The 11,616-nt window shown below is 40.2% G+C and overlaps 1 protein-coding gene across 1 annotated transcript; it reads right to left on the bottom strand.

Moving 5' to 3' along the window:
- Positions 1-309: 309 nt before the first annotated feature.
- LOC104451041 (succinate-semialdehyde dehydrogenase, mitochondrial) lies at positions 310-9,901 on the bottom strand. The gene is made up of 20 exons (XM_010065792.3): positions 9,658-9,901; positions 8,947-9,060; positions 8,689-8,788; positions 8,293-8,341; positions 7,474-7,561; positions 7,265-7,375; positions 7,036-7,098; positions 6,797-6,907; positions 6,184-6,249; positions 6,003-6,080; positions 5,846-5,923; positions 5,625-5,691; positions 5,291-5,376; positions 5,005-5,037; positions 4,868-4,900; positions 2,462-2,562; positions 1,326-1,411; positions 1,026-1,132; positions 869-946; positions 310-648 (listed from the first exon to the last, which is right to left on the bottom strand). The coding sequence occupies exons 1-20, from the start codon at positions 9,772-9,774 to the stop codon at positions 613-615; spliced, it is 1,602 nt and encodes a 533-aa protein (XP_010064094.1). The 5' UTR covers positions 9,775-9,901; the 3' UTR covers positions 310-612.
- Between the last annotated feature and the right edge of the window lie 1,715 nt (positions 9,902-11,616).

Genomic DNA, 11,616 nt, shown 5'->3' with positions numbered 1-11,616 from the left:
GGTTCGAGACTTCAAAACTCTTTTTGGCCTTAGTCGTACCAATTCCTTGCGACCCCTTTTTTATTCGTGCGAATGAATAGTAGACGCACCTGCCTTGTTAAAGAAAACTCCCACTAGCATGTTAAATTGATCCCCTCAAGGGTTCCGAAAGCCCGACCAATCTCAGGGCCATAAACTGAAAATTGTCCCCACAGCTCCCAGGCCCTGGTCCTTACGATCGCGATAATCCTTTGTTCGTTATAAGGTCAGGTACACTGTACCCATTTCCCCCGTGCCACTCATTTGACTAATTTGATCTTATCAGACCGATATGGAAAATAATTTGCAATTAAAGGAGAAGAACTAGAGCATAAGATTCCGGTCTTGCCAAGAAAAAGACATGAGATTTCTGGAATTTTTGCTCTGCTATGGAATGGAGATGGCCATCTGTCCTTATTCATATACATACACAAGAAGATACAAAGCCTTGATGCTGCAGTCGTCCTCATGCTCTCTTCAAAAGGGGCGGCGACTCACTGGAAGCATGTGAAGTATCAGATGCACGGAAGGAGGCCCCTCTATGCTCCTGGACGTAGGATGACCAATAGTCCATTCCAAGACCTTGCTTATCAGTCAGTGTGCCATGTTTCCAAGGCACACATATTTTAGCTGCAACCATGAAGGAACATTTTAACTAAGGCAGAGTAATAGGAATTTGGAGAACAGGGCAAAATGCAACACAAAAGTTCAGCAAGCACAAGGAACATGACGAGAGACAGGAGGCAAACACGGCTAAATTATTGCGTCAGAGCAGAAAATTAAATCAGCAAGCTAAGTCAAGATTATCGCTAGCACCCATAACTATGTATCAGCATTCACGGATACTCACCTCCAGATATTCATCAATTCCATACTTTGAACCTTCCCGTCCAAGTCCAGACTGCTTGACGCCACCAAAAGGAGCCACCTAAAGCCAACCAGGTAACTGGACAGGTAAACCATCTTCTCTGTCAAATGCTAAATGGAGGAGACAGAATGATACTGACCTCTGTTGAGATTATTCCTTCATTAACCCCTACTATACCATATTCAAGGGCCTCGGTGACACGCCATGTACGTTGAACATTGCTGGTGAAAATGTAAGCAGCCAGACCTTTGACACGTACATGAGAGAGAGAGATTGTCAGTATTTACAAGTAATTTATTGTTGTCTACTTTCACACAGATTACTGCAGATTCATCTGATGCACAACCGAGGCAAAATAAGAAAACCAAATGCCATTCATTTCAATTCTCTTTGGCATACGAAATTAAATCATAGATATTACTGCAAGTCAAAGAAAGACCTGCATTGGTGTCATTGGCCATGCGGATAGCTTCTTCCTCAGTTCGAAAACGCAAAAGCGGAGCTACTGGCCCAAATACTTCCTCTCTGAGAAAGAGACAATGCTTAAATACTAGCATGGAAGGTCTAGAACAGTCTTAGGCAACTATTAAAAGGCAAATCATTGCCAAGCTTACAAAACTTGCAGAAGGAAAAGGAAAAACAAGACTCATCAACATCCTTTTGAAATAGGCCAACGGGGTACTAGATAAATGTAAAATAATATACTATATGCATGACATATTTAGCAAAAAGTGACAATGAGCTAAGCACTGGGATTCCAAAGGAGCCTCTGGGCAAATCATTCTCAAGGCCAAATACTGCCGGCTTGTCTCAGAAGTCCACAAAGGATCTGAAGCACTTAAGCTTCTTAAGGGATTGGGATTCCCATATTTGCTCATCGAGCGTTCGTCAATTGATTGTTTCTCTTTCTATAACAAGATAGAACAGCAGCAACAATGTACAATCATCAAGTTCTGCAGCCTAACTTTGGCTAATAAGGATGGACATAAACTATATTTGCTTCCTAAGTTTTCACTTTGGTTGATACTGTTAGAAGAGTTGCCCACCTTGCTTTCCCATGAGAACTATATGGTGAAGAGATAGTACTGCTAACTGTTAGAATATTTAAATAATAAACTATGCCTTCATCTAACAACTTAAGCTTTTACAACAATTGGCAATAGTCTTACGAAATCTCACATAATATCACAGCTAGAGGTTCTCAATTCAAATCTTTTCAAGACCCATTTGCTCTTAGTTCAAATCTTTTTAAAGACCCATTTGCCTCCCCAATTAAATATTTCAATGCCCAATACTAGACAAATGACTAAACTAAACGTGAGGAAGAGTGTTCGAATATTTAACTAATAAGTCACACATTCATGTAACAACTTAAGCTTTTAAAATAGTTAGTGATTGTCCCATAAAATCTCACACTAACCATTCAGAAGAAACTGCAGACGAGAGATATCTGTCTTCCGTAACTCGCAACTATCATGCCAAATATATTTATATGTACAGTTTGTGCGCAATGCCTAATATCTCATGCTTGCAACAGTTATTCTGAGATGAGATTGAGTCGGCTAAAAAGTTTACCTTGAAATAAGCATATCGCTTTTTACATCACCCATAACTGTAGGCTCATAAAAGGTCCTTCCCAGGCTGTGTCTTCTGCCTCCAAGAAGGATTTTGGCTCCCTTCATTAGCCATGATAACATGCAAGAAGTTATTCTATGCCATGAAACACCTTTTAAGGAGGCACAAGATAAGCCAAACACTACATGAATGACAATTCAAGACTACTGAATAACGTGCCTTACGAATAAGATTATTGCATTTATCAAACTAGAGCCACAAGATAGTATCGTTTGCTCAAAATCAATACTAATACCAATGCCTGCTCAACTACATGCACAATAACTACCATAACTCCTCTTTCTGCATACGTTAAAAGTACCAAGTTACTCTACCACTAAAATTAAATGTTCAGTATATTATAGAACATACATTCCAGTGGTTCAACTTAATTTTGTTTCCTCTACCACCAATCCTGAGTTTGTTTTCTAATCTTTCTTCTCTTTTATGATCAAAGTCAGACGGATCAACGAGCCTATGTGCCAATTCTGTCATGATGATTTTGTTTAAGATTACTCATTAGACAGAACGGTTCCAGTTAATGACATCGACATTCTATCACTTCATCTTCTTATCTTGGGAGTTATAGCTTCAATGTCTTTTCCCCTCAGTGCTAAAATCAATGCAAGAAGTTATACTATGCCATGAACCACCTTTTAAGGAGGCACAAGATAAGCCTAAGACTATATAAATGACAATTCAAGACTGCTGAGGGTCGTGCCTTATGAATAAGATTGTTGAATTTATCATACTAGAGCCACAAAATAGTATCATTCGCTCAAAATCAATGCTCATTAAACAGAACGGTTCCAGTTAACGACATCAACATTCTATCACTTCATCTTCTTTAGAAGTGCCAGTTAGTGTACCATTAAAATCAAAGGTTTAGTATATTACAGAACATACATTCCAGTGGTTCAACTTAATTTTATTCCTTCTATCACCAATCCTGAGTTTCGTTTTCCAATCTTTCTTTTCTATTATGATTAAAGTCAGGCAGCTCAACAAGCCTTTGTGCCAATTCATAATGATAATGTTGTTTAAGCTTACTCATTAAATAGAACAGTTCTGTTAACGACATCGACATTCTACTGCTTCATCTTCTTTTCTTGGGCATAAGTTATAGCTTCAACATCTTTTCCCCTAGGTGCTCAAATCATAAGTATCCAACAATCAAAGCAAAACAGTCAAACAGGGAGTTTCCTGAACTTTTTATTTCATATACATGGTACTCTGAGAAACCATGCCATAGATCCTGGACATGTTCTAAACATAGGTGACCTCCGGTTAATGATCGGATTGATCTAACCTATCCAAGAAATACAACCCAAATTGAGGGTGGTAAAAAGAGGTAACAATTCCGACCAAAAAAATAAAAAAGGGGCAACATTTTCTGACATGAAAACAATAACTTGACATGAAATAGAAGGTTTGGGTTGAGGTTAATTGTGTTCGGGTCCATTTTGTGTCAACCCTCAAGACACTTCAGTAATTGTGTTGTGTTTGTGTCCAACCCACCAGAAACGACGAAATTGACCTACACAGCCCATTTAAATTAATGAGATTAGACACAATTTACTAAGAGACTATTCTTTCATATCATTCCCCATGGAGATTTTATAACTATAATATTTCATTATCATTTAATTTGATTTGATGATGTTCTGTTGACAGATCATTGCAATTTGTAGGTAGATTTTACAAAAGATTGAGGAATTTTCGTGTCAAGCTTGTGTTTGGTAGATTGATTTCGAGTCCTAGCGAGTCATGCAATTGTGTCGACCAGCCAACCCATTATATAATCTGGTACATGGGCCGCATCATGTCAACCGTTAATCTTGGGGTCATGACCATGTCACGAAGGTCAACATGATCAGCTAATCGTATCGTGTTCAGGTTGACCTGTTTTATAGCATACCCTTATGTCGACACAAGACAAGGACAAATTGCCACCCCTAGTAGAGAATCATCTTGTTAAATAGTTAAAGTTGAATTAGACAAAGAAAGAAAACTCTGGAAATTTTGGTGGACACTAGATGCACCTCATTACTCACCAATTGACAGTAATTTTGGCTCAAGGACACGGCAGATGCAAGAAATAGGAAGCCATCTGCACTTGACGAATGGACACTGGTTTCTGTAATGAAACTACTACAATGTCCAGGAAGTATTTTTTGAAAACTATCTTCGTCAAGATCAAGAAGAATGTACTTTTAAGTGCATATGGCACTAAAAGGAGGAGATTCATCAGAAAGAAACCTTGAATGAAATGCCATTTCTATTCAATTTGTATGCTCATGGTCATGGTTTTAAATCAATCATACCTGCAACTCTGCAATCAACTATCAAAAGAGAGTCGAAAAGAACCTTGTGTATAGCATCTTCAACAAATGATTCAACCTGCAAGGCCACAAAAGGAAAGAAGTGGCATGTGAGTTGTCTGTTAAATGAGGCTTACTGACATCAATTGGATGCATATTTGCATATGAAGCAGGACAGCAGACCTTGTGTAGCGCAGCTTCATTGATTAGAGGACCCTGTTAAGAAAAGGATGACAACTATTATTTCAAAATTACCTACTGACTTGACATCATGAAAAGACACTTGAAATCTATTTACTGGTGAGAAGACATTTCATACGATTAAACAAGGAGCATATCATCTCCAATCTAAGCAGCACTCATATCCAATCAATAGTCTAAATAGTGTGTTCTAGTAATTAGGCACATGGAAAGGTAACCTGGGGTAAAAGATGGTAGTTTGAAAGATTAAGAGTGGAAGTGTGTCTACCTGAGCAACGCCTTCACTAAAGCCATTGCCAACTTGCAGATTCTGAACGGCATTGGAAAATGCAGTAGCAAATTTTTCATATATGCCTGCAAGAAAAATTGAAGTTGACCTAATATTCTACCAGGGAAGTGGTACCAAAATCTCATCAGGAGCTTCAGTTGTCGTTATAAAAGCAGTTAGATTGGAAATCGAGGATCTGTTGCTTCAGCTAGGTAAATCTAAATAAGATATCCCACACTACAATTTGCTGCAGATTAATTTCTAGATGTCTTTCATTCAGTCAACTAATAGACACCATGCATCAGGTGATAATTGCCGTATGTTGTTACAGTACCTTCTTGTACAATGACTCTGTTCGCACAAACACAGGTCTGACCGCTGTTGCGAAACTTTGCAGCAAGCTGCACGAAGTGAAAGCATTAGTTTAAGGGGGAAAAGTTGTACATCAGTCATGCCCATCCTTAGCAGGGTCATTTATGCCCCTGAAAGAACTAACAAATAATCAGCATAATATGGAGATCAAAACTATAGTAATCTAATACTTCACTAACATACAGTTCCTTTTACAGCGACATCCACATCTGCATCGTCAAACACTATGCATGGTGCATTCCCGCCAAGCTCTAGAGATAACTACAAAGTGGAATCAAAGCATGTTAGAAGCACTCCACTAAACTTATGCATAGGCAGTCACATGAAAGCTTGTAAACACCTTCTTGACCGTTGCAGCTGCACCAGCCATCAACTTTTTCCCAACAGCTGTTGAGCCAGTAAATGTAATTTTCCTGACCTGAAAAGAATGACAAAGGTTTCTTTAAGTCTGTACCATAGTATGTCACTTGGGATTGACATCAGAAGTCACATTCTTAATGAGTACAGGAGTTGGGGAGGACCTGAGAGCTTTCCAGTAGAGAATCTCCTATATCAGAAGCCTTCCCCATAACTACATTAACAACACCCTAAATGATGGGAAAATTGGGAAAAAACAAGAAAAAAAGATTCATTCAGTTCAACAGTGACAAGAAACAGTCAGACACGCAGATCCCTTATAAAAACACAGTAATACCAAGAACTAGACATGACTTGGTCGTATTCGCTGACAAATATTGCCTTTATACTGCCATAGCTTAATTGGGTATTTAAGCAGCCCACAGAAATCAAACAATGAAGAAGAAATGAAGCAGTACCTTCTTCCATCAATAAGATGCAAACTATGCAAAGCCTTATGGTGAACAACCGTTATGCAGTAAAAGTCACTGACGACACTTCTTATCACCAGCATACCATAATAAGCATGCAGCATTACTTGGCTTAACAGTGAAACTATAAATTAACTGCTAGGGTTCTAGTTCAATCGAATTCGCTATTCATCTTCAAGCTTCTCTAATATGGTGTACTGAATGGAAGAAGAATATGCATGACATTGAGATATAAATTTGTGTCTATACATGGGATATGTAATTCTTAAATGTTAATTCAGTTCAGTATAATACAAATGCCAGTTACCGGTGGTATTCCAGCCTGAAGGGAAAGCTCAGCTGCGGCTAGAGCTGTAAGAGGTGTAAGCTCCGAGGGCTTTATAACAACTGTACAGCCACAAGCAAGAGCTGGGCCAACCTGATACGATCAAGAAACATCCTTGAGGATGACCATGTCCTTAGTTATTCACTTCTCTTAGACATAGCCGATTCAAGCTATGTACTAGGAAGAAAATTTTGCACCAAATAAATCTATAAGGGACATACCTTTCGAGTAATCATAGCCAATGGAAAGTTCCATGGAGTAATTGCACCAACAACACCGACAGGCTGCAGATCATCAACAAAAAGCATGATTTCCCTTAAATTCAAAATGGAACCCACATAGTAAAAGTCAACAATGAAAATAATGTATATGCATACTTCTACATATTGATACGATGATAATTATTTTCGTCTGGCAAGTCATACAAAAGATAATTAGATATATCAGTACCTGCTTCAACACAAACAACCGACGATCGGCTAGTGGTGCCGGAATGATATCTCCATATACACGTTTTGCCTCCTCGGAGAAGTACTCAATAAAACTTGCCCCATAGCCAACCTGTCTCATTTGTCAAACAAAGTTACATTAACATTCAATATGCTGATGGTAGAGTTTATCGCTTAAATCTCCATTTTGTAAAAGTCCGCAGCATATACCTCTCCAATGGCCTCGTTCAATGGTTTCCCTTGCTCTAAAGTTATCAATTGTCCCAACTCTTCCTTGTGGGAGATTAGCAAATCATACCTTGACATACATGATAACAGCGTGTCAAATAGAAAAGACTTACAAAAGATCATTCTTGCTCCCAAGATGAAGGCTACATCAAGCTATAAAACCTTGATTGTGAACTTGTAGGCAAAACATGTGATTATTCCTCTAGTAGAAAGTCCGTTTGGTACAGAGGTGACCCTATCACAGTTGTGGTGCGTCTATTTTATGATATGACATAGCTCACATGTTTGGCAACATGTATTTCGAAGTTTGGACACCTTGAAAGCTGAAACCGCGCAAGGCAGCAAAAAATTGCTGTGGAATGCTGCGGCTTAGAGATGTTTCAGTTGTGAGATGTTTATCAAACATCTTAAAGAAGCCATAGCACATCATGCCTTTTCACAAGTGCAGCTTTTGCAAAGAGTTGTACCAAAAACACAATTCCTTAGGTCTCCAAAGTACTTATTCTCTATGGCCACGTATTATGATGATATGAGTTGAGTTATACGATCCAGTCCAAGTTACTGGGTTTCAAAAGAAGGAAGCCTTACGTGAGCTTAGGATTTTTCAATACATCATTCATGTTCTCAGATATTGATTTGTCCAACATGACATTGTTGTAAACTCTTTTTATACAGAAATAATCACTATTCTTCATAATTTCTCCTTTTAATTAAGTGTCTGCTATATTAAAAGTCTGCTGACCAAAGGCAGCAAATCACATAGACACGCATGAGCACACGCGATAAAAAGAGGGAATGTACCATTTTCTCAGATGTCTGCTCCTCTCGGCCGCAGTCACTTTGCTCCAAGCTGCGCAAGCAAAGACCAACATCACAAAGCCTTAATAATTAAACTTATGGAAGCATGCTGCAGCAAAAGCTGACAAAACCAAATCAAGTTGCAGCTCGAAACTTAATGCCAGACATATTTAAACCGGATAAATTTAGCGGCAAAGTCTTGAGTGATCTTTCCAATTTATTTAGATTGTCTGAACCGAAAAATGAGCTGCAAAGAAATTAATTTCCCGAAGAGTCAGTAACGCTGTACAGGGATTTCTAGAATCCAATATCTGACAACTTGTCATAAGACAAACGATACCCTTTTAGAGCTCTTTTTCCTAGAACATCACAAAGATCACCTTCTGAAGAACCCCTTACATTGGAATGCGTCATAGGCGGAAGATATTGCGTCTTTTGTCTCTCGTGAGCCCATGCAGGGTACTTCTGTAATAACTTCACCGGTTGCTGGATTGTGCACCTGCCACGAAATAACTCAGGAATGATATTGAGCCACAAGTAATAGTTATGACTTCCGTAGGATAGTCTTACAAGCCAGCGTATATCGATTACTCGTATAAATTCGAATAATTACCAAAGAAAATATTGGGAAGACAAGTGTGACTTGTAGCGCGATACCTTGATAGTATTGCCGTCATATGCATCAACCCATTTTCCTCCAACAAGCCCCTGACTCCGTAATAGGCCAGAAGCTTTCAACCTACCAGCGAGACTCTGGGCATCCATGGTAATCTGAATGCAAAGGAAACGCGTGCGATTACTCGATGAGCAGTCAAAATCGGATGGAAACGAGAAATTATGAACCAGTTAATTTTCAAGCTCCTCGAAACGTAATGCTGACGAGTTCCCTCGTTTCTCAAGTGGTGGTTTATTTCCACTCCGTAGCTATAAACACGTAGCGCAACAGAGAATCCTTTGTCAAAAGACAAACCAGCTCCTCAAGCGGCATTCAGAAGAAAGTAGGGACGCAGACCGGAGATGCTAATGAAAATGGGGAAAAAGTCAAAAGAGCGCGATCTAGAGAAGGTGCTCCGCATCACAGGCGGCTGACGGTACAAACGTGAAGCGAACAATCGCGAGCATCGATAGCGACATTTGTGGGGGATTCAAACCGCGAGGCATCGCCCGAAACGGAGAAGAAGGGAAGGGAGAGTGAATACAGCAGCGGCGACGACCGACCGACCGACCGACGGAGACCGGGAAAGGAGAGAGGACGACGGTTCGAGACTCAGAGCAGAGAGAGCAATCGGTGAAGCGCGGCGATTGATTCCAAAGGCCGAGCAGTAAAATATAGGAGTAGGAGTAGGAGAGAGGGAGGGGAGGGCGTGCCTGGCGGGAGAGGGGAGGAGAGGAGGCGCGCATGGAAGGCAAGTGTCGGATGGAGCCACCCGTGCGATGCCGCGCGGATCGAACTGCCGCTCCGGCCATCCCCATCGCCATCGCCATCGCCGCTCTGCTCCGTGATCCCCCGCGGCTTCCTTCCGAGTTCCAAGTGCTGAAAATTCGCAGTTCCCCGAGCCGACACTCACCCACTCACCAGCGGACAGTCGAGGTGTATTCTTATATCAATTGATCCCGGCCATCGCCAGATTGAAAGAGAAAACAATCTAAAATTTGCCATTATCCTTATTTTTATTCTTAAATCAATTGTTGAAAGTTGAAACTCGCAATTTTGTCTTTAATCGGTTTTGTTTTTAATGTGACCGCCCGGCCACTTTTTTCAAAATCGATCGATTCCAATTTTGGGTGAGATCTTTCGGATTGAAATCCGATGGCCCATTATTTCTTGTATGGGACCGGTCCAGCAAATCGCTCTAGTGTCGTCGTACACTTTTCTTCAAACCCATTCAATACAACCGAAGTCTACTCCAGGCCCAGTAACCTTAGCACTCTATCCAGAAAGCACAACTTAGACAACTAAGGTTGCTTTTTCTTTATTTATTCAGGTTTATGGTGCTTGATCTAGTGATGAAAAGGTTGTTTTTTTTTCCCCATTATAAGTTATGTGCTTTCACGATATGACGTTTTTTGTTCACGTTGTGAGCAAACTAAAAACCCTCACATCATATTGTGTAATTGCACTATATCTCATGTGAAGTGGTTTATAATTGTTAATTAATATCTTAATAGAACAGGCTCTCACACCCAAAATTTTCCAAATTTTCCAGGTAGTAGATGATGAAAAAAATCAATAATTACCACCGCCTGCAGTGGCCCAGTTGGATAAGTGCTCTCATGATCATTTGCTAGAGGAGAGGAGTTCGAATCCCGCTGACTGCACGGGATCTTAAGTGCGACGTCGGGGTGGTGGTCCTTCGCTAGCATCGCCCCAGGGTTTACCTCTCGTTACACCGGGCCTATCGGGCTGTTCGTGTTGGTACGGTGCGCGGGTTCCTCGGGTCATAAAAAAAGAAGAAAAAATCAATAATTCATACCAAATTTTCCAAGGTAGTATGAGAATCTCATGATAACACCTGGAGAGGATTCTAGTGCTAATTACCTTGCTCACCTTTGGGCCAAACACGAAAAAAAACAAAATAAAAAATTGATCTGTTTGAGTGTAAACTATATTTTTAAGACATGATTGGACTTGAGCCAGGGTTTTAGGTGGCCGTTGAATTGACTTGCCAATTCAATTATATAACAATTATCAAAAGGTGCCTATTGTTGGCTTCTCCAATCTCCATGTATAACATTCGTAGTCATTAAATGAAAAATAAAAATAAAAATGAGATACTAGGACGGCCATGAAGTCGTTTCTTGGAAGTTGACGTGTGTTGCATTCCCGGGAGAAGCGAGTAATCGTATTCACCATTTATCAAATAAGCTTGGGGCCTAAAAATCTGTGGCCCGTTAGGGAGGGGTGGGCCACTCTTTTGTTAGCTTGGGGGGGTGGTTTGGGCCCATGATCAAGGTGCAAAGCATTGAGCTTGGGTAGGGCCGATTCGGCCGACCATGCGTGGTCCGCTCAACTCGGGCTTAGCTTGTCTTATGATAAGTGTTATTGCATCACAGTTTCTTTTCTCCAATTTGGGAGTGACTACAATCGGTGGACCTAAGAGAAATCAAATGTCTCATTTCTTTATGCTTTCTCAAACAAGAGAAAGTGCCAATTCTTCGAATTTTTCGTTCTACGTGTAAGTTAAGCTCTTTATTTTTTATCCATTTAACCTATCAATAGATACTAAGCAACGACCACTAACTAATCTAAGAACTACAACCTTTTTTTGTGTTTACGGGCTTCGTGTGGATATGAATTGTCACATTCTCGATTTGGCTCCTTAGGTT

The sequence above is a fragment of the Eucalyptus grandis genome, chromosome 6, assembly GCF_016545825.1.
Source record: "Eucalyptus grandis isolate ANBG69807.140 chromosome 6, ASM1654582v1, whole genome shotgun sequence".
Classification (NCBI taxonomy): domain Eukaryota; kingdom Viridiplantae; phylum Streptophyta; class Magnoliopsida; order Myrtales; family Myrtaceae; genus Eucalyptus; species Eucalyptus grandis.
This window is presented reverse-complemented; position numbering and strand designations above follow the sequence as displayed.